At 53.5% G+C, this 23,168-nt stretch overlaps 2 protein-coding genes across 5 annotated transcripts; both read left to right on the forward strand.

Annotated features, from left to right (window-relative positions):
• The first annotated feature begins 89 nt into the window (after nt 1–89).
• On the forward strand, nt 90–10,838 carry Tmem222 (transmembrane protein 222). The gene is made up of 6 exons (XM_060379371.1): nt 90–333; nt 5,485–5,569; nt 6,779–6,810; nt 8,817–8,913; nt 8,985–9,115; nt 9,756–10,838. Exons 1-6 carry the CDS (start codon nt 140–142, stop codon nt 9,841–9,843), a joined length of 627 nt encoding a protein of 208 aa, XP_060235354.1. The 5' UTR covers nt 90–139; the 3' UTR covers nt 9,844–10,838.
• Nucleotides 10,839–10,975: 137 nt separating this feature from the next.
• Sytl1 (synaptotagmin like 1) lies at nt 10,976–23,072 on the forward strand. Of its 4 annotated transcripts, none has more exons than XM_021643870.2 (15): nt 10,976–13,771; nt 15,831–16,059; nt 17,203–17,351; nt 17,576–17,657; nt 17,737–17,782; nt 18,627–18,699; nt 18,951–19,045; nt 19,227–19,340; nt 19,432–19,598; nt 19,809–19,905; nt 20,190–20,348; nt 20,611–20,689; nt 20,762–20,861; nt 22,465–22,670; nt 22,861–23,072. In XM_021643870.2, the coding sequence occupies exons 2-15, from the start codon at nt 15,869–15,871 to the stop codon at nt 22,998–23,000; spliced, it is 1,698 nt and encodes a 565-aa protein (XP_021499545.1). In that variant the 5' UTR covers nt 10,976–13,771; nt 15,831–15,868; the 3' UTR covers nt 23,001–23,072. The 4 variants fall into 4 exon arrangements, with proteins under 4 accessions (XP_021499545.1, XP_060235353.1, XP_021499552.2 ...); XM_060379370.1 differs by lacking the exon at nt 10,976–13,771 and adding an exon at nt 13,851–14,513; XM_021643877.2 differs by lacking the exon at nt 10,976–13,771 and adding an exon at nt 14,542–14,874.
• The last annotated feature ends 96 nt before the right edge of the window (nt 23,073–23,168 follow it).

Raw genomic sequence — 23,168 nt, forward strand, 5'->3', positions numbered from 1 at the left:
GGCTGGCCGGGCCCAGAAGGACGAGGCTCTTATTCCCGGAGGGAAGACCAACCAAGCGGACCCGCCCCACCTCCCGGAAGTGACGACACAGGGGCGAGTGGCGCCGCAGCCGGGCCTTCCCGCGAGGGGCGCGCGCAGCATGGCGGAAGCGGAAGGGAGTTCTCCGCTCCTGTTGCAGCCGCCACCGCCCCCTCCTCGGATGGCGGAAGTAGAAACGTCGACGGCGGCCGAGACGGACATGAAGCAGTATCACGGGTCCGGTAGCGTCGCCATGGACGTGGAGCGGAGCCGCTTCCCCTACTGCGTGGTATGGACGCCCATCCCGGTGCTCACGTGAGTCTCTTCCGGTGTCGCCGCGAAGACGGGGAGGGCCCGAGCGTCGTCCCCTGTGCCTTTCTAGCTTTTCCCCAGACTTACGGAAACCGTTACTCAGGGCCAGGCCGGCGCCGGTTCCCTGGGACCCCTTCACCTGTGCGGTGCACGTTCCCCCTGGATGTGGGGCATGCTTCCGGTCCTGGTTACCCCTGGTCTAACTGGGGAGGACAAATGTAGATCAGCGGGAAAGACCAGGTAACTTAGCAGGCCCTTAAGCTGCAGGTGTACAGGAGAGGCAGCTTCATTCATTCGGCGTTTTTCGTTTTTTCCTGAGCAAATGAGTGCCTACAGGTCATCTGCTATACACAAGACATTTTGCCTTTAGAATAAAAGTGAGAGTTTGATTGAGGCCATCCTGGTTCATGGATTGTCAGCTTTGGGAGATTTCATGCCAACATTTTGCCCTCTAAATCTTAAGAGTTGCAAAACAGTTATTAGGTGTCTGCCTCCCAGTGGAAGAAGAGAAGCGGGTATATAGGTGTAGTTCATTGCCCTCCTGCTTTAGTCTTAAAAGCCTGGACAGTTTGCAAGCTTGAATTTCTAAAGTAGGAATTCCTCTTCCCCAGTGGTGAAACTGAGTTTCTTGTAGCATGGTCTTGGTTTACTGCCCCAGCAAGAAGATATTTCAGAAGTCAAGTTTACTGACTGTATAACTGGTCTTTCAGGCGTGTTATAATACATCTCACCTGAGGAAATCCTTTTTTTTTTCTCTCTCTCTACCAAAACGAGCCACCAGGCAAGGTGACCCATACCTTTAATCCCAGCACTCCGAGGAAGAGACAGGCAGGTGTCTGTGAGTTGGAGGCCAGCTTGAACTATTTAGTGGTAATGCCAGGCCAGCCAGGCCCGCATAGTGAGACCCAGTCTGAAACAGCAACAAAACAAAAAGAGCCAGGTTGTGTGGAAAAGGAATCATTTATCGTCTCAAATGCTGCTGAACTTAAAATCACTTTAATCTTCTGTTTTTAGTTAGTTTTGAGCCAAGATCTTGATTTGTAGCCCATGCTAGTCTGATACTTACCGTGTAGCCCGGGCTGACTTTAAACTCCTGTTCCCCCTGCCTCAGGCTTCTGTGTGGGACTACAGGTGTATACCACTTCATCCAGCTAATGACTCAAATCTTTGCTTTATGTAAAACTACTTTGGTCTGAGTAGACGGCTCAGTCAGTGTGAATAACCTGAGTTTGGATCCTTATCACCCATGTAAAAAACTAGAGGTAATGCACTGCCAGTAATCCCAGAGCTGTGGGAGTGGAGACAGGAGGGTCTCTAAGGCTTGCTGGCCAGCTAGTTTTTTTGTCAAGTCAATGAGAGATATTGTCTTAAAAGTAAGGTGGAGACATAATAACACACACCTGTAATCCCAGCACACAGGAGGCAAAGCCAAAGGTGGGGTTAGGAGGACTTGTTGCTCTTGCAAACCTGGGTTCAATTCCAAGCATCCTCATGGTGGTACACAGGCATCTGTAAGTCCAGTTCCAGGGGATCTGATGGGCATGGGGCAAACATGGTATGCATACATATGCAGGTAAATAATTTATATAAATAAAACTAAATAAATCATAAAAGGAAAAAAAATTAGAAGTCCGAGTCCGGGCACTGTGGCCACTCCAGGAGATTATGGTAGGAGGTCCCTGAGAGTTTTGAGGCTATCCTAGGCTACCAAGCAAGGGACCAACATAGGGTTCCAGATTAAGACACTGGAGAGATGGCTCAGTGGTTACAAGCACTGTCTACTCTTCCTAAACGACCCTAGTTCAACTCCCAGCACCCACATGACAGCTCATAACTATCACTTCAGTTCCAGGTGGTCTGACATCCTCACACCAATGCACATAAAAATAAATTATTTTTTTAAAAAAGACCCTGGATTTCCCCCCCCCAAATTAGAAACAAAACAAAAACACCCTCATGGTATGTGCTTGTTCATTCATGAAATGTTCCTCTAAGACATTTGCTAAATGACTCCTTAGGCCTCTGTAGATGAAGGCGGTAAAGCCTAGATGTGTGGTGCACAGTGGTGATCTCAAGAGTTGACGGGAAGGGTAGAGGGCAAATGAATGCGGAGAACTCGATGGAGGAGAGCTGTGAAGAGAATAGACTGTGACTGTGACAGTGCTTAGGTACTTAGGTGACTGTGTTGTTTGTGTGAAAACTAGTCATGCTAGCCATGTTGACCTTTTCCTTGTTTCTTTTTTTAAAATTATATCGTGTACATGTATGAACACTACGGAGGTCAGAGGACAGTGTTCAGGAGTTAGTTTCCTCCTTTTGCTCTGTGAGTCAAACACAGGTCATCAGACTTGGCAACAGGTGCCTTTTCACACAACCATTTGTAGTCCCTGAGTTTCAAAAATATTTGTGGCATGGTCCTCCGAAGAGAAATGGTGGCAGCTTGAGGTGGAGACACAGTTCCCTGTTGTCCAGGCTAGAAGTAGCTTTCGTCTCAGTTCTTTTCAGATCTATGTTCATAGTCACAGGGAGATCAGAGGAGGAAACTGAGTCCAGGGCCTATCCTCCTCTTCCAAGGTGTTAATAATAGCTGCTGCTAGTAATAAAAATAGCTAAACATTCCATGCTCACTGTCATTCCGTCCTTACATCAACCTGTAAAAGCAGGTGTTGTGCTCATAGGTAGATGAGGGAGTAAAGGCAGCCAGCTCCAGGCTGAGCAGCTAACTCACTCACTAAACCTCTACTGAGGACCAGCTTTATCCTAGCTCAGAAGAGGTGGCAGTTACCGGAGCTGTGGAGCTTGTCTTGAGGACCCTGACAAGCTGCATTGAGAGTTGCTTCCCTGGGGCTTTGCTGGCCACAGAACTTTCGTGTTGTCTCTCCAGCCTCATTCCCAGCTCCATCAGCCATCAGCACAGTGGTGATGCAGATAGAGTTGCTCAAAGCCAGGTCCCCTAATAGCTGGAAGGAGTCTGGTTCAGGAAAAGCTTGGGACTGGGTTCTGAGAAGCCAGAGGAGTGGTTTCCCACAGTTCCTGGTGTCCACCCTGTGTTCACTGTGAGTCTTCAGCTACTTAACTCTTTGTCACTCAGGTAGCAAGTATTTACTGACTACCTCAGGGTAACATTGAGCACCCTACATGTGAGCAGCGGTCTGCCTTGATCGCAAGCAGTAGCCCCTCAACAAAGCAGTGGTTACTCTAGCCTGCTCAAACTACAGCTGAGACAAAGCAGAACCTAACTTCACTCTTTTTCCTTTGTTGAGGAGGGGAGCATTTGAGACAGGTCCCTCTATGTAGTCCTGATTGTCCTGGAACTTAGTGTCTCCTCACTCTTCAGGGTGTGTATTAAGCAGCTTAGCTCCCGAGACAGTTTGCCGGCCCTAAATGCTCCTCCCCAGTCTTAAACTTCCTTATTGAAGGGTTACTTACATATTGTAAGGTGCACAAATATTAGGCATTACAGTTCAGTGAAGCTTTTCAGGTTCTTTCTTTTTCAGTTTATGGGCTGGAGAAGCAGTTCAGCAGTTAAGACCATGTACTGTCACATAGGAGCCAAGTTTACTTCCCAGCATCCATGTCAGGTGTCTCACAGCCCCTGTGAGTCCAGCTCCAGTGGGATCCAGGACTTGTGGGCACCCATACATACCCACATGCAGACACGTATGAAATGTTCCTTGTTTTATTACAAATTGTGTGTGTGTATACAGGGTGACTGTGTCACAGTACACACGTGAAGGTCAGAGGACAGCTTTATGGAGTCGTTTTCCTCTTCTACCACGTTAGTGCCAGGGATCAAACTCAGGCCATCTGCTGGTTGGCAGCCACCCTCACAACAGAGCCATCTTGCCAGCCCCAGTCCAATAGCTGTGTATTTGTTTTGTCTTCTCTGAAACACTAAACAGTGCTGGGTTTTTATGTTTGTTTGTGTGGGGTTTTTTTTGTTTGTTTGTTTGTTTTTGTTTTTGTTTTTTTAAGACAGGGTTTCTCAGTGTAGCCTTGTCTGTCCTGGACTCGATTTGTAGACCAAGCTGGCCTTAAACTCACAGAGATCGTGCTGGGATTACCAGTTGTGTGTCACCCGCTTGACTACAGCCAATGCACTTAACCACTGAGCCATCTCTCTAGTCCCAATAAAAGGTGTACATATGTTTATTTATTTTCTCTCTTCCTTCTCCTCCTTCCTTTCTTTTTTTCTCTCTTTCTCCCTTTCTTTTGGTGTTGTTTTTTGAGACAAGGTTTCTCTATGTATTTTTGTCCTGGACTTACTTTGTAGACCAGGCTGGCCTCGAATTCACAGAGATCTGCCTGCCTCCGCCTCCCTGATTGCTGGGATTGCAGGTTCTTCCACCAAGGCTGGCCTAAAAGTACACTTTTTTTTGGATTATTTATTTATTTACATACGAGTGCTTTATTTGCATGCATGCCTACATAACAAGAGAAGACATCAGATCCCACTATAGATGGTTGTGAGCCACCATGTGGTTGCTGGGAATTGAACTCAGGAGCTCTGGGAGAGCAGATAGTGCTCTTAACCTCTGAGCCATCTTTCCAGCCCCAATTTATTTATTTTTATTTTTTGTACATTGGCGTTTTGACCGTGTATGTCTCTATGAGGGTGTTGGATCCCCTGGAACAGGAGTTACAGACAGTTGTGAGCTGCCTTGTGGGTGCTGGGAATTGAACCCGGGTCCCCTGGGAAAGCAGCCCCTGCTCTTAACTGAGGATCCATCTCTTCAGCTCCCAAAAAGTACACATTTTTAAGAACACAGTTCAATGAGGATTTTTGCTTTTTACAGTGCTGGGGTTCAAACCCACGGCCTTATGTGTGCTAAGCAGGCACTCAGGGGACTATGTAGTTTTTTTGTGCATCCTTCGAAGTAGAGCTGTCGGGGCTTAGCTTATAGTGCTGACGGTTTTCCTCAGAGAGGTGTTTTTATCTCCTCAGCAGAGATCTGGCTGCTTTTCATGCTTTCCTGCCCTCAATGTTCACATCCTTTCAGTGGCCCTCTGGCAGGTGGCGCTTCTCCCAGTCCTCCCAAAGTGACCATAGAACACTGCTTCCCGTGCTTCCAACTGGATGAAGTTTCTGAAGCATCTGCCTAACTGGATGAAAGACCCTCAGCTCTGTCCTTTCCCTGCTTTATTTTCTTACAGCTGGTTTTTCCCCATCATCGGCCACATGGGCATCTGCACGTCCACAGGAGTCATTCGGGACTTCGCTGGCCCCTATTTTGTTTCGGTGAGTCCCCATTTTGCCCTGCTCTGGAGAGACTTCAGGCTCGCATAGAAGGCTGGCCTGGGCCCAAGAAATCACACATAACTCTAAGCCCTGGCCTTCTGCTCCTCACCTGTGTTTGACCCCTTTCCTTCTCTTGCCTCCAGGACAGGCCAGGAGGGCAGTGTGGCCAGAGGAATCTTAAGTAACTGGCTCAGCCCTCTTCCCCCCACCCCTGGGTACCAAGACATGGGTAGGGGTTAGAGACAAGAGTGGAGTCAGACCATCCAGGAACCACATCTCTCGACATTCAGAAGGTGGGAGCCATGGTTGGGGGACAGGGGAGGCTGACATGATTCCCAGGGTGGGGTTGTTAGGATGAACCAACTGTGTTCTCAGATCTTCTTCCTGAGTGTGAACTGACACTTTCCAGATGAGCACATGGCATTTTCCTATTTTCAGGTAGCTGAGGCTAGAATGAAGGAGTGTGATGACATAGCCTGTTTGTTTTAGTACTTGTTACATCCTAACAGGAGAAGGCCTATTGTTTGTCGTGCACTTAATATTTTGACAAGTTAGGCATGATGGTTTGTGCCTCTAATCACAGTATTGGGAAACTGAGGCAAGAGGATGGCCAAGAGTTCAAGGCCAGCCTGGGCTACTCACTAGAGTTCCAAGTCAATCTTAGGTGTAGAGGTGGACACTGCCTCAAAACAAAACAAAGCCAGGTGTAGTAGCACACACCTTTAATCCCAGCACTCAGGAGTCAAAGGCAGTGCGTTCAAGGCCATCCTGGTCTCCATGGAGAGATGCAGGACAACCAGGGCTACACTGAGAGACCATGTCTCAATATATACAGATTATATTCAGATTATATTTCTGGGGTGTTGGTGTGTCTACACAGGGAGTCTAGAACTCTTCCCCAGTCTCTCATAAGAAAGTTGTATGGATCCAGCAGCCTCTGTGAGCTTCACGATTGCACTGAGGGAGGATGTTCCATATGCCTCCTGCCTATAATGAAAGCTCAGACAGTGACCTGAGGGCACAGGAGAGGGCCGGAGAAGCCCCTGGGTGTTGCCCTGCCTCTTTTCCACAGAGCAACAGCCGCTGTGACACTCCCGAGGCCATGCCATGGCCTCCCCTCCTACGTCACTGCAGGTCAGCCGCTGCCCCAGGCTTGTCATCAGTCTGGATGTAGTTTCTTCACTGACTTTTGCTCTTGTCCCTCAACAGGAAGACAACATGGCCTTTGGAAAACCTGCCAAGTAAGTGAATCCCTGTGTGCCTGATCAGGGTCAGGCCCTGTGAGGCACAGCAGGAACCAGCACCCTGAGGACAGTTAGAGGAGAGACGGCCAGAGCCCATGAGGACCCTGCCTACACCAAGCACCTGGAGTGTCCGTCCCTGTCTGGGTCTCATCTTATAGACCATCCAGGCCCTCTCTGGGAGCTTGAGTTTTCAACCCCATGGCGCAAACGTAAAGGGATGGAATGTGGGCAACAGTACAATTAGGATGCACCAAAGCTGGTCTCGCTGTCAAGGCTGTCTTTCTGTGTAGCATGGAGTCCTTTCGCCCCTTGGGAGCAAGCAGGTACTTTAAGGAATAGGAGGCTGCTTGACGTTCCACGGCAGCTCTCTGTTCGAGGGCAGGAAAGCAGCTCAGGCCCTCTGAAAGCAAAGCAGATTCATTGCAGACTTGGCCTCCTTTGTTCAGTCCTGGGTGGTTCCCTTACCTCTGCCCTGATGAGCCTCAGCTGTCAGTGCTCTCAGAACTACAGCGGGTAGGTATCCTGTGGCCCTGGAGGGGCCACTGGGCAAGGTGCCTTGGAGCAGCGCTCCCTGCCCTGACTTCTTGGGCTGGTGGAGGTGCGGTCTGGGGTTCTTTGGGCTGTTTGTATCTGAGGCAGTTTTGAGGGCAGTGTTCTCTGAGCCGGAGCCCCTGAGCACCACAGGCCAGGTCACAGTGGTTTCCTGCCATAGGTCCACCATCCCACTCCCTACACACACACCTTTTTTGTGTTTTATTGAGACAGGGTTTCTCTGTGTAGCCCTGGCTGTCCTGGAACTCACTTTGTAGACTAGGCTGGCCTCGAACTCATAGCAATACGCCTGCCTCCCTGAGTGTGGCCTTCGACTCTTAACAGGTGCTTTCCCACTCTTGAGCAAGCTGAGTGGGACTTGAGGGTGAGTGCCTGCTGACACACCACCTCCGTGTGACATTCAGGCCTGCATCTCCTGCCAGCTCTGTTCTTCGGCACCTGTTTCTCCCGAATACCCCAGGATTGCTCAGTCACTTATTACTGGGACACATTTAGTTTGTGCTTCCCACTTTGTTCCCACAGCCTCCAGAGCTGACCTAACCCCTCTCCCATAAGCTTAGACTCAGGTGTTTTCTGTCTTTATCCGTTCAGGTTGCCATGACAAACTGCCAGTGAGTGGGTGGCTCATCAACAATGTCTCAGCTTGGAGACTAGGAAGATGAGGTGCTGGTTCACTGTGTGCCTTGGTGGGGCCCACACATGATGAAACGAATGATGGGTCTCTCACACCTCCCCACCCATAATGGGGATTTCTTGAGGGTTAAGATTTCAACATAAGAATATGAGGACAGAGCTGGAGAGATGGCTCAGTGATAAGGGCACAGACTGCTCTCAAGAGGACTCGGGTCATGTCCCAGCACCCACATGACAGCTCATAACCGTAACTCCAGGGGATCTGACACCCTCACACAGACATACGTGCAAAACACCAATGCACATAAAATAAATGAATCATTAGGGCTGGAGAAATGGCTCAGAGGTTAAGAGCACTGGCTGTTCTTCCAGAGGTCCTGAGTTCAGTTCCCAGCAACCACATGGCCGCTCATAACCATCTGTGGATGAGATCTGGTGACAGACAGTCAGACCCTAACCCTCTGGTCTTGCCTTATTACAGTTGTCTGCTGGTGTACCCTTCCTGGGGAGGTGTGAACACACTTGTGTGCGCACCAGATTGGACACTGGTTGTAGTCAAATTAAGCTTTGTGAGCCTGAAGCCAGAGTTGTTACAACTTAGAGAACCCTGAGGAAAGGCCTTGAGACTCTTTTTTTTTTCAGGAGCCTCTTGAGCCCTGTGAGTTTTCTTTACTTCCTGTGTCTCAGGAGCTCCCCTCGTCCCTGCAGAAGAGGATGTTTCAATTGGGAGGGAATGGCCACACAACACTAGTTCGCCCCACAGCCTTGGGCACCCTGCACAAAGCTGGAAGGCCACAAACATCCCCCTTTTCCTTCAGGTTCTGGAAATTGGACCCTGCACAGGTCTATGCTAGTGGGCCCAACGCATGGGACACGGCTGTGCACGATGCCTCTGAAGAGTACAAGCACCGCATGGTAGGTGGGAACGGGTCGGAGCATCCACGCCGCCCCCGCCCCATCTAACCCAGCTGCCCTTGTGTCTCCAGCACAATCTCTGCTGTGACAACTGCCACTCACATGTGGCATTGGCCCTGAACCTGATGCGCTACAACAATAGCACCAACTGGAACATGGTGACGCTCTGCTTCTTCTGCCTGATCTATGGGAAGTACGTCAGGTGAGCTGTGTGCCCGCCTGCAGGCTCCCCTGGCTACTCTCCCAAAGGTGGTGCAAAGCCTCTCGCTGGACTCCTTCGGTCACTAGGGACAGTTGGAACAGAGACCAGTGTGGCTGTACCAAAGTCCTCATGTATTTCCAGCTGACCTGTTGTTCGCTGTGAGCAAGGTTCTGGCCAGCTGCTTCTGGGCTGCAGTTGGTCCTGGTGTCAGGGAAGCTGAGTCTGCAGCTGTTCAGATGAGCACATAGGTCGTGGGGAGAGTTCCTGCGTCCTGTGGGAGGCATGCGGCTCAACAGTTGGGCTCATGGTCCAGGCAGACCTTTGAAGCCACAGCCTCATGACCTGTGAGCCCTAAGACATTCATGCTAGCCCACCTTAAGAGAGGACGCAGGTTGGGTGAGTTTCCTGTATCTCACAGCAGACCCCAGACTTAGAAACCATCTCCCACTAGACTGCCCCCCTCCCCACCTCCCAAGTTTCTTAATTGTGCTTATCAAGAGCTGCTGGGTGGGAGGAGACGAGGGAGGGTGCTACAGTTGGTATATAAAGTGAATAAAGTATTAATGGCGGGATTGGGGAAGGAGGGGACCCTGGGCCATCTGCCTGCTCACCTGACCCTGTCCCTGTGTTTTCCCGTCAGTGTTGGAGCCTTTGTGAAGACCTGGCTGCCCTTTGTCCTTCTCCTGGGCATCATCCTGACTGTCAGTCTCATCTTCAATGTGCGGTGATGGCTTTCAAATGTTCCAAGCCCGCCAGGCTCCCCAAGGAGGCCCCTGCCACCCACCCCTTTTGGTTCCAATTCTTTTATCCCCACCCTCAGGTAGAGTTGAGTTCAACTCAGCCTACTGAGTTGAAAGTAGGGTCAGGACTTGGGACGGAAGTGCTGAGGGAGTGTGAGATAAGGTCGCCATGAGCCTCCTTGTCCTCTCTCCCTGGGCTTGTGACCTAATCTTTGTGGCACTCTCATTGCCATCCTCGGAAGGCCTTCCCTTAGGGCGCCTCCTGCCACTGCCATGCCCAGGGTATACAGTGAGAACAAGGAACACTAGAACAAGCAAGTGTTCAGAGCTGGATTTGAAACTGCTTTCATGTTGCATTGTGGGGTGTGGTGTTCTGAGAAACGTGCTGAGCCAAGAGATTTGGAACCTTCCTTGCTGGCCTAGAACAGACTGGAAGAGCTGGCTAGGCCCTTCCTGTGTCTGCTGGAGCTGCCCTAGCATAGTGTGTCTCGTCGTCCCCGATCTGGGCCCTGGCTCAGCGAGGTGAATGGTACTTACGTGCACAGTGGGTCCTCTGTAACTTAGGTAATGTGAACCCCCTTCTTTCCAGGAGTCCTCACGCTGGGGATAGTAACCCATGATGGGCTTGGTCTCCTTCTGGCTGGGCCCTGTGCAGCCTGCCTCCCCCAGGTCCACAGACTCCTTTCTAAGGAGCTCCCTGGCAGGAAGTAAAGTCCAGGTGGTGTCTTATCATTTTCTTCCTCTGCTAACACCATGCCCCAGTCTTTCCAGCTGGAGCTTATGGGCACAGCACCATTACTTGTAGATTCTGCCATTATGGGGCTGGAGAAATGGCCCGGTGGTTCAGAGCCCTCATTGTTCTTCCAAAGGTCCCGAGTTCAATTCCCAGCATCCGTATGGCAGCTCAACTATCTGAATTGTCTTGTGGTGTGCAGATGTACATGCAAAGTACTCATATACATAAATAAATATTTTTAAAAACCTGCCATTGCACAGGCTGTGGGTCCCTGCCATTCCCAGTGTATGTTCCAAGCTCTTGGAATGACTCTTTCATCTTCCCTATTGGGGTTGGGACCAAAGGCCGGTGACTTGCTTCCTCAGCTGGGAGTACACAGGGCTAAGCCAACAGAAGTAAAAAATGACAGCCCTGGGCCCTGCGTGTAATGTGGCTGTGTTGAGCTCTCTGCTTACCCCACAGCTGTGTCACTGGTGCCTCTTTCTGTGACTACTAGGCTTCTCACCATATCAATGTGTACTCACCTCTGGTCGTTTGCTTTCCACCAAGCTTTTTCCAGGACAGCAAGTGACCGACATCTCATTTGTCTAGCAAGGCCTTGGTTTGCATGCCCAGCACTCAGATGCCTCCTCTGTACTGGCCTTTGTTAGAGAGTGCTTCTGTGGAACCTCCCAACAGCCTTGTAAGCCAGGCGCTATCAGTCCCACATGACAGATGAAGAAATGAGTACCTCATAACTTGTCCAAGTTAGGAGGAAGCAAGAGTGGCCCAAAAGCCAGGAGAGCCCCACCCTAGAAAGGACATTTGGGTCTGAAGATTGCCAAGATTGGATACCTTCCAGGGGTGCTCAGAGGTGGGAGGAAGAAGGATGCTGTTTGCCACTCTTCTAGAGAGAATGGATGGTGCAAGTGGCCACCAAAATGACCACTAGGGACACTAGTGGAAAACATACTTGTAAATGCATGTTTTCGCTGAGCTGCTTTCATCTCTACACAAGTATTTTCTAAGAATCTAGAGTTCAGTAAGTGGTGTATATGTTTGTTTTTTGAGACAGGGTTTCTCTGTGTAGTCTTGACTGTCTTAGAACTCGTTCTATAGACCAGGTTGGCCTCCAACTCAGAAATCTGTCTCTTCCCCCCCCCAACCCCCACCCCCGAGTGCTGAGACTAAGAGTGGTAGCTAAGAGATTAAGAGGCCTGGCTGTTCTTCCAGAGGATGGCCTTTCAACTCCCAGCACCCACATGGTGGCTTACAAACATCAAAATAAATAATACAAAAAAAAAAAAAAGGTTGGGGCTAGAGAAATAACTCAGCAGTTAAGCAAAAACTGGGGCTGGGGAAATGGCTCAGTGGTTAAGAGCACTGTGTGTTCAAAGGACTTGGGTTCAATTCCCAGCACCCACATGGCAGCTCACAACTGTCAGTAACCTCAATTCCAGGGGATCTGACACCTTCACACTAATGCACATAAATTTAAAAAAAAGCAAAAACTGGTTGCTCTTCCGGAGGTCCCAGGTCCAATACCCAGTTCTCACACAATATTTTGCGTCTATAACTCCTATTCAAGGGGTCCAGTGCCCTCTTCTGGTCTCCAAAGGCACCAGGCACTCATGTAACACACAATCATAGATGCAGGCAAAACACCCATACACAAAAAACATTAACAAGCAAGCAAGCTCAGGAGCTAACATGGCTCAGAGGACAAAGATACTGCCAACACTATAACCTGAATTCAAGCCCCATAGCCCATGTGAAGGCAGAAAGAATGACTCCTGCAGGGTCGTCTGACCTCCATATGCATGCTGTGGTATGCACACAGATAAAATGTAAAAAAAATTTTAAACAGGTCTGAAGGCTAGGCACATGCTCTTAATCCCAGCACTCGGGGCTGGGGAGATGGCTCAGCAGTTAAGAGCACTGACTGCTCTTCCAGAGGACCCAGGTTCAATTCCCAGTACCCACATGGCAGCTCCCAACTGTCTGTAACTCCAAGATCTGATACTCTCACACTGACATACATGCAAACTAAACCCCAATGCACATAAAATAAAAATAAATAGATCCCAGCACTCAGAGGCAGATGGATATCTGAGTTTGAGGCCATCCTGGTCTACAGAGAGCTCCAGCACAGCCAGGGCTACACAGAGAAGCCCTGTGTTAGGGGGAGGTGCTTAAGAGATGACTCAGTACCTAAAAGCACCAGTTGGTCTTTGCAGAGGACCTGGGACCCTCAGCGCCCCCATGCTGGCTCACACCCATCTGTAACTCCTGTTTCAGAGACTGACAGGTGCAGTGCACATAACAGGCTCGGAGGCAGCCTTTAGTGCCTAGGAGCAAAAAAATAGCCCCAGAAGACCATGATCCCTGAATCTGTGTACTCTTGAGAGGCCAGACAGGTTCTCCTGGGCAAGATGTCCTCAATGGCCGTGAGAGTGTGGTCTCCTCAGCTGTCACTGGAATCCAGGGTCCTTCAAAGAGGAGGGGCCCAAGGTGACAGAGGAGACAAAGAGCTGTTCTCTCTGTTAACTTGGATGGTCAGGGGTGCTAGAGTGGCTATGGGCATTGGGCTATTGGAGAGAGGACCACTGGCATCTATACATGGCAGCTGTACCAGGCACTTGTGCACCAGCTATACCAGGCTTGTGCTTCTCTTTGGGTTCTACTCTCCAGTTTGCATGGGAGGAAATTACTGCTCAGAGGGGTTCAGAAACCAGTTCACGACCATACAGTGCTGGAGCTGGGCCTTCGTGGTTGCCTAGTGGCAACTCTACAGTTTGCTTTCCAAGCAAGTTTCTGTCAGCCCTCTGTGGCAGAGAGCCTCTGCTACCCATTCCACAGATGGACCAACTAAGGCCCCGAGTTAGCCCTGCAAATGAGGCATGCTTCAGTTACCGGGTAGGTCTACAGGACAGCTGGGCCCAGCCACAGGGGCCCACAAAACCGGCCCCGGGTTCTCTGACAGCTGCTGCGGGTGCACCAGTGCACCTGAGGAGAGCAGTCCAGGCCCGGTTTTGCACCAGGCCCTGCTGAGGTGTCTCCTCCTCCTTCACCACCTCAGGGCTGGGGCAGCAGCAGCTGGGCCAGTCAGCTTTCGTCCCCACTGCTCTTCGGGTCTCTGAAACTTTTTCCTGAAGAGCTGGAGTTGCTTTTGAAGTGCTCGCCCCTACTGGACCCCTACAGGTAACATACCTCCCCCTCTCCCCGAGAGTGGCCTAAGGGACAGGCACTGCCACCTGGTGTCCTGAACACATCCTGGCGCCTCAGGAGCTGGGGGTGGGGTTGCGAGCAAGCCTATGACTGGCCTGGCCAGGCATATCGACAGACTTTCTGCCACCAGAGGGTCTGTCCCACTGTGTTAGTACAGAGCGAGGTGGGGTGGGGGAGAGCCAAGAGGGGAACAGGACACACCGGCGCCTGATCTGCTTCTGAAAGAGAAGGAACTTGAGGTAGAGAGGCCTGGCCTTGGAGGCCCACAGCCCAGACCAAGCAGACCCATAAGACAAGGCCAGGCACGGTTCTGCCAAATGGCCCTCCGCCTTCACACATGCACACATCTGTTGGTCCCCAGGGCAGTAGAGCACATACCACAACACGCCCTGGGCAGGCCGACCACACAGGAAGAAATGCTCACAGCCCCTCAGCACCACCCCCCGGAAAGCCACGGCGCACACCGGCAACACGCCCGTAAGACCGTAGCATCACACAGCAGAGCTCGGGTACAGAGGCTGTGCGTAGCCTGGCCTGCAGACGTGTCTGGCCTGCCCTGTCGGTGTGACACTCACACACCGGTAGAATCTCAAGCTGCCTTGGTGGCCAGCCCCTCACACATGGTCATTCGGGGAAAGAGTCACTGTCGGCACACGGGCTTTTGCCCAGGGCTATGAAGATGGAGATGCACAGAAACCCCCCAGAAGAAAGCAGGGTAGGAGGCACGCTTGCTATGCATGGACACTGACTCAGCTGGGAGGAGACGGGGCAGGAGGAGACAGGCACAAGCCAGGACCTGCGCCCGAGCCGCCTTCCCCCACTTCAGCCCCACCTGGAGGCCTGGCGTGGAAGGGGGTGGGAAGGAGGGGAGAGGCGTCCCAGTGGGCCCATGCCAGGTCCCTTGCCACGTCCACACGCCCCTCTCAGCTGGCAGTGTTTTCCTTCCGGAGCGGCTGTGGTGCCTGGGCCTGACCTGTTTTGCCAGCTGAGGTTTCCAGCCAGGTTTGGGAGGTGGGGAGCCCCGTGGCCAGAAGAGGGACTAAGAAGCTCCTTCAAGCAAGAGGACGAGCCCGATGGTGGGGAATCTCAGGCGGTGGCCTCAGTGGAACTGGGTGCTGCTGCGGTTACCTAGTGGAGGAGGAAGTTAGGGGTGAGGGTTGGGGAGGAGGTTGCCTCAGACAGGAAGGCCAAACGGGTCGTGGCAGGGTGGAGGGAGGGGAAGGCAGAGGCAAACTGGGTAGAGGGCTAAGCATGAGCCGTGGAGAAGGCTGCCTGGAAATTCGCATGTTTGTACAGGTATATTTTTTGCATTTCACGAAAAATCAGGTTATGGCCTGGTGCAGCGGCACACACCTGTAATCCCAGCACTTGGGAGGCGGAGGCAGGTGGATCTCTGTGAGTTTGAGACCAGGCTGATCTACAAAGTGAGTTCAGCACAGCCAAGGCTACACAGAGAAACCCTGTCTCGAGAAAAAAAAAGTGGTTATGTTGTATGCGAAGTATCAACTTTGAGGGGGAATGGGCCGTCCTTAGCTTCTGGTAGTTTGCAGCCAGGTCAGGCAGGTAGTGTGAGGAAAGCCAGAGAGTTCTGGGGATACGCAGGGACTTACTCTTATATGGAGTGGATATCTGCCCTGTGTGGACATACTGTGTGCAGGTTTAAGAATTACTGGGCACAGCTCTTGAATGCAGGTCTCTTGTGTATGCGTGCGTAGTCCCTTCATGCTGTGTGTGTATAGTTTCTTCATGGGGGATGTCGTTGTCCGGGTATCAGTGTACCCATGTGACTGTGCGTTGAACAGTGGGTACACGCATCACTGCATTCTGTCCTGCAATTCTCTGTGTGCCTTAGGGGCATGTGCAAACGCACACTTCTTCGAGTACATCCCTTGCTCCACATCTCGCCTTGACCTGGCCTTTGTGTGATTGTGCCCCCGTACACATGTATGTGCTTGGGAGAAAACCAGGCACTTGGCTCCAGGATGTGCTGTGTATTCAAAAAGAGACTGATCAGCCCTTGGTCTACCCTCAGGAAGCTACATATGCCCAGCTGGGGCACAACCCCAGCTGATGCCCCAGAGAGGCCACCCATCTCAGGAGAGGCTTTGGGCCCTGCCCTGTCTTCCCATGGCACATGGGCCAGGACCTGAAGCTGAGGAATTGCTGGACCTCAGCTTCCTGACAGAGGAGGAGCAGGAGGCCATCGCCGATGTCCTCAAACGAGATGCCCACCTGCGCCAGCTGGAGGAAGGGCGGGTCAGGTGAGACAGGACAGCCGTCAGCCAGAAGGAAGGGATCTGGGGTCCTTGGAGGCTGCCTGCTGTGTCTGGGTGGTTCTTGGCTTTCTGCGCTTTGGTCTCCACCGACCTTGGCCAGCTTGGAGCGCATCCCTTCTTCTGAACCTGCACCAGGTCCCTCTCAAGCCTCCCTGTCTCCGGGTTGTCCCATTCTGGCCACTGCCTTGGAACAGGACACGCTGGTGGACAGACACCACCTGTCCTTCTGGATGCCCGGCCCCCAGCCCTTAGACCTTAGTGTCAAAACCTCTAAGTGGCCACAGGTCACCCTGCCAGCGTCCCATCGCTTCCCTGTAAGCCACACCCAGATACACATAAACCTGCATGAGCTCCCCAAGCCCCAAGCTCTTCACTTCCTTCGCCCCGAGAACAGCAGTGGCAGAGGAACTAAAGAGTGACAAGCCGTATCTGGGGGCAGCTGTGTAGCCTTCAGCCACTGCTTTGACCTTGAACCTCACCTTTCTCCACTAAAGGACCTGGGAGATGGCTCAGCGGGTAAAACACTGACTGCATAAACTTGAGGAATAGAGTTCAATAGATCCCCCAGCACCCACATGAATGGCAGGGCAGTGGGGTGGCCCACCCATAGTGCCAGCAGCTTGGGCAATAGTGCTGGGGAATTTCTGGAGCAAGCTGCCTAGCTAGACTCAAATCGCTGAGCTCTGGGTTCAAGTGAGAGACCTTGCCTCACTATAGAGGGTGGAGAGAGCTAAAGGAGGCTGGGCAGGTTTGGGCTCCACCCTCCACATGCACACACATGCATGTGACCACACACATGGATACATACATGCATGCACACCACACACACACGTGTGCATGTGCAAAAGTAACCATCAGGCACAGCCCACAATAGACATTTGGTGGATGATGATTACGGCGCCTCACACGCCAGCGCCTCTGGGAAGCCTTCCTGGGTCCACTCCCACAGAAGGCTCTCTTACCCTCCATCGCCGACCGAGCATGTCTGTTCTGGGTTCCATCTCCTCCGTAGCCTGAGTGGCTCCGGGACAAGGGTCCAGTGTGATTTGCTGAGTCCCTGGTCTCGAGTGGGCGTCAGGGAGGGTGGTTGGCTGAGGAGTGACAGCTGTGTTCCCCACTGTCATCCAGCAAGCTCCGAGCCTCTCTGGCAGACCCCTGGCGGCTGAAGATCCTGACAGGGGACTGGTTCCAAGAAGCACGCTCCCAGCGGCACCACCATGCCCACTTTGGGTCTGACCTTGTCAGGGCCTCTATCCGCAGGAAGAAGAGCCCCAGGGGTGAGAAGACCACCCCTCCCCAGGGCAGGGAGGGAGAGCTTCGGGAAGCTAAGGGCACAGACTAGATGGCAGGACTGGGCCCTGGGTTCTAGTCCTGGCTGCTCCCAAATTGAGTGTCTGAGTGACCCTGCACCTTCTATGGGCTCTAGGAGGCAGATGGGCACCTCCTGTGGGTGAGTATGGGGCTTCCTGAAAATAGAGGCTCACAGACTCTCTCACCCGAGCCCCAGGGGACCAGGCTCTGGGAGGTAATGGTGACACAGAGGCTGCTTCGAAAGACAGCGATGAAGATGAGCCGGTGTCCAGGTGAGGAGGCAGCATGGAGAGGAGAGGGGAGGGGACTGCCAGTTGCCCAGCCCTGAAAACCCTGGCTCCCTCCTTCTAGGGTCTCCATAGAGGTGGCTCCTCCAGAGAGGCACAGTGAGACCCAAGTGAGTACCCAGTGACCACGTGAGCTGATAGCAACCTCACTGTGGTTCCAAATGGGGCTGAATGTGCTGGGGAAGGAACCCCACTCCTGGGAGTCAGGAGATCTGGGCCTGCCTCACCGCCTTCTCACCTGTGGCTTGGACCTGGCTTCTAAGGGAATTTTGGAATTCCAGCTATTAAGAATAAGGATGTATGTAGGGCAGTGGGGGCGCACGCCTTCAATCCCAGCACTCGGGAGGCAGAGGCATCGGATTTCTGTGAGTTTGAATCCAGCCTCAGCCTGGTCCACAGAGTTAGTTCCAGGACAGCCAAGGCCACACAGAGAAACCCTGTCCTGAAAAACAAACAAAAAGGCTGTAGCTCAGCTGGTGGAGCGTTTGCCTGATGTGCACGGAGCCCTGGGTTTAATCCCTGGCGCCACATACACCCGGCATGGTGGGGACCACCTGTGACCCTGGCACTCAGGAGGTGGGAACAGGAGGATTGAATTGAAGCTCATCCTCAACCACACACGAGGTGTGAAGCCAGCCTTCTACCACAGAATCGGAGTTGGGCAGAAGCGGGTGAGGCTGAGGCCAGGGACTCAGACGTTACCGCCCCCACCACCTGAGCCTAGGAGGCAGGCTGGCACATCAGGAGAGACAGGCCTAGGGATGCCAGGGTGTGAAGTACAGGCCTGACTGGTCCTGCAGCTGGCAGCCAGCCCAGTCCCGAGGGCAGCCCTACTCCCCGCAGGGAGGTAAGCAGGCTGGAGTTTCTGACCTCTGACCCCAGTATAACCCTTGACCTCTTCCTCATCGACACCCCGCCCACTACACTGTGATCACTGTCCTTTGCTTTCCTTAGGGACCTGATTTTCCCTCACCATATGTACCCTCAAAGGCTTCAGGTCATGAGGAGCTGCCCCAGGCCCAGGAAGGTGAGTGGGAGGGTATGCTGGGGAGCATAAGAGGTTGAGGGGATCTGAGGCAATTTTTGAGGACCCCTGCTCCCATGTTCACTTTCCTCTTCTTCCTGGGTTCCCTCACTTGGCCTCCAGGGCAACCCCAGGTCACCCCTGGGGTCTGAAGCTGACAAAGTGACTAGAGTTGTGAAGTCCCTTCTAAAGTTTCCTTAGAGACACACAGGAGAGGGGCCCTTTCAAAAGCTTGTCCCCCCACTCCACTCCAGCTCCTGGCCATGGAGGTGTGCAGGCGGCAGAGGCGGACCCAGAGCTGGAGCCTGAGCCAAGGGCGGAGCAGGAGTCACAGCCATTGCCAGCCCAGGTAGGCCGGAGTAGCCAGTGGCTGAACTCAAGACCGGGAGCGGATTCCAGAGAGAATGTACCTGCCCCGGGGGTGGGAACCGGAGGTGACCCTCCCCCATGCCCTCTCCAGGCAGGGCCCAGGGAGGCCCAGGGAGGCCCAGGGCGGTAAAGGCCACCCTTGTCCCTTCTCCCCTTTTCAGATCAAGACGACCCCCCAGATCCTGGAGAATGGGGAAGAGGCCCCGGGACTTGGTCCCTCGCCCGACCGCATGCTCAGCAGCGGCTCCTCTGTGTCCAGCCTCAATTCCTCCACGGTGAAGGCCGAGGGAGGGGCTGGAGGGGCGCCGGGTGGGGAGCTTCCCGGGGGTGGGGGGACCCTGACCTCCCACGCCGCCCCGCCCGCAGCTGAGCGGCAGCCTGATGAGCCTGTCCGGGGAGGCCGAGGCGGGCTCCGTGCAGGTCCGCGGCTCCCTGCACTTCTCGCTGCGCTATGAGCCTGACAGCGCCGAGCTTCGAGTGCAGGTGATCCAGTGCCAAGGCCTGGCCCCCGCCCGGCGTCGCCGCTCCGACCCGTGAGTGCCTGTCTCGCGGCTGGGTTGCAGGGGGCCTGGGGAGGGGGGGGCACTCAACTTGCCTCAGTTTCCTGCTCTTCAAAACGGGCGCCACAATGTTGGCATCAGGCCTGCAGGTGGGGGGGGGCGCCTCCCCTCCCCTAACCCCCGGCCGGACAGAGGCTCTGGAAGGGCCCCTCCTCAACCCCAGCCTTCACCTTCCTCGCCCAGCTACGTGAAAAGCTACCTCCTCCCCGATAAGCAGAACAAGCGCAAGACGTCGGTGAAGAAGCGGAACCTGAACCCCATCTTCAACGAGACCCTGCGGGTGAGGCGACGGGGGTGTTGTACCCCGCAAACGAACAGGGTGCCCTCTTCTGTAGGGTGAGTGGCGGGTGGGGGGCCTCCGGGCCCTGTTCTGTGGGAGGAAGGTCAGGGCTGGTTAGCGCAATCCAAAGCCTGGCACTTTGTCCTGGGGGCGACAGTGAGGCCCCAGTTAAGCCGGGATCAGGGTTCTGTCCTGGAAAGGAGCGTGGCGAGACCAGCTCCCGTCAAGAGGCGTGCCACGCCTCCAGCCCACGCACGCCCCTGAAACGCCCCTCCTGCCCCCAGCACTCCGTCCAGCAGGCTGACCTCCCGGGCCGCGTGCTGAGCCTGTCGGTGTGGCACCGCGAAAGTCTGGGTCGTAACATCTTTCTGGGAGAGGTCGAAGTGCCCCTAGACACGTGGAACTGGGACTCCGAGGCCACCTGGCTCCCCCTGCAGCCGCGGGTAAGGGCTCACGGATATCCCTCCTTTCCCTACAGGCCCAGCGGAGCACAGAGCCTCGCTGCCCTCATGCTGTTACCATTAGGCAAGGCTTGCTCCCCGGGCACCCCTGCATGGGGTGTGCTGCCCGTCCTCCTCAGTGGAGGCCCTGTCCCCAGCACCCTTCTCCCCGGAAGCACGCAAAGCACCGTATCCCGCCAGTGTCTCGGGACACTACCCTGTGGCTCGTTTCACCACTGACAGCCCCCCCTCCCCGCTTTTTCAGGTTCCCCTCTCTCCGGACGAGCTTCCCAGCCGGGGACTGCTCTCTCTGTCCCTCAAGTACGTCCCTGCCGGCTCAGAGGGTAAGTGACTGGCTCTGGGAGGTGGGAGGCCTGTCCCATGAGGTGATGGTCTGAACCCGAGTGTCCCCACAGGAGGAGGGCAGCCTCCGAGTGGGGAGCTACACTTCTGGATAAAGGAAGCCCAGGGCCTTGTGCCACTGAAGCCGGGGACCCTGGACACCTACGTGCAATGGTGAGAGGCAGTGAAAGGTGCCGCTCAGTACCTTCCTTCTGCTCCCAACCTCTGACCAACCTGTCCCTCCAACCGAGAACGGTCAGCGGTGGCAGGGGTGGAAGTGGTCAGCTGGGCAAAGGGTTCGGAGTTGGGGGCTGGGGCTCAGCTGGTGGGGTGTTTCCGTAGCATGGGTGAGGCCCATGGGAGGTTCGATTCCAATAACTTACATAAACTAGGAGTGGAGGCAAGAGGATCAGTTCAAGCTCATCTGTGGCTACACAGAATACACAAGACCCTGTCTATTGTTGATTATCAGCATTTATATTCGATTTATCTTTTAGTTAAACAGTGGTTATTCCTAAACCAGCTGTACACCCAAATCACCACACAGAGACTAGGATTTATTTAACCTAGAGCACAATGCTGGGCAATAGTTACTCCATCCTAAACCTCCAAGCCCAAATAGTTTCCTCCCGTTCAGATTTCCCACATTATACTTGCTTTTAGTCATACCTTAGGTCCGGTTCTTCTCTCCTCGCGGTTCCAAGTCCTCTCCTGCCGATCTCTCTTTCTCAGACTCTCCCCCACTCTCTTCTCTCTCCTCCCCTCTGGACCAGGATGTCCCACCCTATTCTCTCTCTTGCTCAGCACTGGCTGGCTGTTTTATTGACAATATAGAGAACGAATGGTGGCATGTTTACACAATCTTAAGACAGGTGATGCTTAGAATAAACATCACAATGCACCAGATAGTGAGGGAGAGAAATCAGCATTTGAGTGAACAAGGCTACATTGTATATACTCCACAAGAACATTATATCAACACCTGTCTCTAAATAAAATAGGCATGGTGGCATGCATTTTTAATCCTAGCCCTTGGGAGGTGTGTCTCCGAGTTCCAGGCCAGCTTGGTCTACATAGCTAGTTCCAGGTCAGCCAAGTCCACATAGTGGGACCCTGTCTAACAACAGTAAAGGTGGAGTCAGGGGGACTGAGGGGCTGTGTCTAGTTAGGGTTTCTGTTGCTTTGATGAAACGCCATGATCAAAAAGCACTTTGGGGAGAAAAGGGTTTATTTGGTTTATACTTCCACATTGTAGCCTATTGCTGAAGGAAGCCAGGACAGGAACTCGGACAGGGCAGGAACCTAAAGGCAGGCGACGTGGAAGAGTGCTGCTTACCGGCTCACTCCTCATGACTTGCTCTACCTTTCTTATAGAGTGCAGGACTACCAGCCCAGGGCTGGTCCGGCCCACAATGGAATGGGACCTCCCACATGAACCAGCAATTAAGGAAATGCTCTACAGGCTTGCCGGTAGCCCGATCTTAGGAGGCTTCTGTTTGTTGTGTTTTTTCAAGACAGGGTTTCTCTGTATAACCCTGGCTGGCCTGGAACTAACTCGGAGATCCGCTTGCCTCTGCCTCTCCGAGCGCTGGGATTACAGGCGTGCGCCGCCTTGTCCGGCTGGAGGCGGTTCCTAAAGTGGGATTCCCTTCTCTGATGACTCTAGCCCATTGGTTCCTCACCCTGTGGACTGCAGACCTTCAGGGGGGTTGCAACATCAGATATTTAGCGTCATGGCGGGACACCCAACACCAGCCCTTGTTTCTTACCCTGTCAGCTCGGTGCTGCCTGATGACAGCCGGGCCAGCCGGCAACGTACGAGAGTGGTTCGGAGAAGCCTCAGCCCCCTGTTCAACCACACCATGGTCTATGACGGCTTTGGGCCTGCCGACCTGCGCCAAGCCTGTGCTGAGCTCACGCTGTGGGACCACGGAGCCCTGGCGAGTCGCCAGCTGGGGGGCACACGCCTCAGCCTTGGTACTGGTGAGTGGGGGCAGGGGGGCTGAGGAGAGCCAGGCTTGGAGGCAGGGGCTCAGTGGGTGACCTTGGACGCTCCATCACCCTTCCTTAAGCTCTGTCGGGCACAGTGCGTAATCTGGGAGCAGAAAGTTTTCCTTGGGACCTGAGGTGTTCAAGGTGACAGGACCCTCTACTCTGGCCCACCCACAACCAGGCAGCAGCTATGGGCTCCAGGTGCCCTGGATGGATTCCACACCCGAGGAGAAGCAGCTGTGGCAGACACTCCTGGAGCAGCCGTGTGAGTGGGTGGATGGCCTTCTGCCCCTCAGAACCAACCTGGTCCCCAGGACGTAGCCCCGTCAAATCCAGCTGTGAACCCCCACCTAAAGTACATCCATGCTGGAGTCAATAAAGTCTGTTTGCGGAGCTACTGCCTACTCAACAGAGGATGAGGTCTGGGCAGTAAGGCATGAAAGAACCAAGAGTGAAAAGGGTCACTCGGACAGGAAGACCTCAAAGGGC

The sequence above is a fragment of the Meriones unguiculatus genome, chromosome 3 (assembly GCF_030254825.1).
Source record: "Meriones unguiculatus strain TT.TT164.6M chromosome 3, Bangor_MerUng_6.1, whole genome shotgun sequence".
NCBI lineage: Eukaryota > Metazoa > Chordata > Mammalia > Rodentia > Muridae > Meriones > Meriones unguiculatus.

Coding starts and splice junctions, on each gene's coding strand:
- Tmem222 (XM_060379371.1), top strand. CDS start 140: ATGGCGGAAGCGGAAGGGAGTTCTCCGCTCCTGTTGCAGCCGCCACCG. Junction 5,570..6,778: donor CTGGCCCCTATTTTGTTTCG/GTGAGTCCCCAT, acceptor GTCCCTCAACAG/GAAGACAACATGGCCTTTGG. Junction 8,914..8,984: donor AAGAGTACAAGCACCGCATG/GTAGGTGGGAAC, acceptor TTGTGTCTCCAG/CACAATCTCTGCTGTGACAA.
- Sytl1 (XM_021643877.2), top strand. CDS start 14,688: ATGCCAGGTCCCTTGCCACGTCCACACGCCCCTCTCAGCTGGCAGTGT. Junction 14,875..15,830: donor GCAAGAGGACGAGCCCGATG/GTGGGGAATCTC, acceptor GTCTACCCTCAG/GAAGCTACATATGCCCAGCT. Junction 17,783..18,626: donor AGAGGCACAGTGAGACCCAA/GTGAGTACCCAG, acceptor TGCTTTCCTTAG/GGACCTGATTTTCCCTCACC.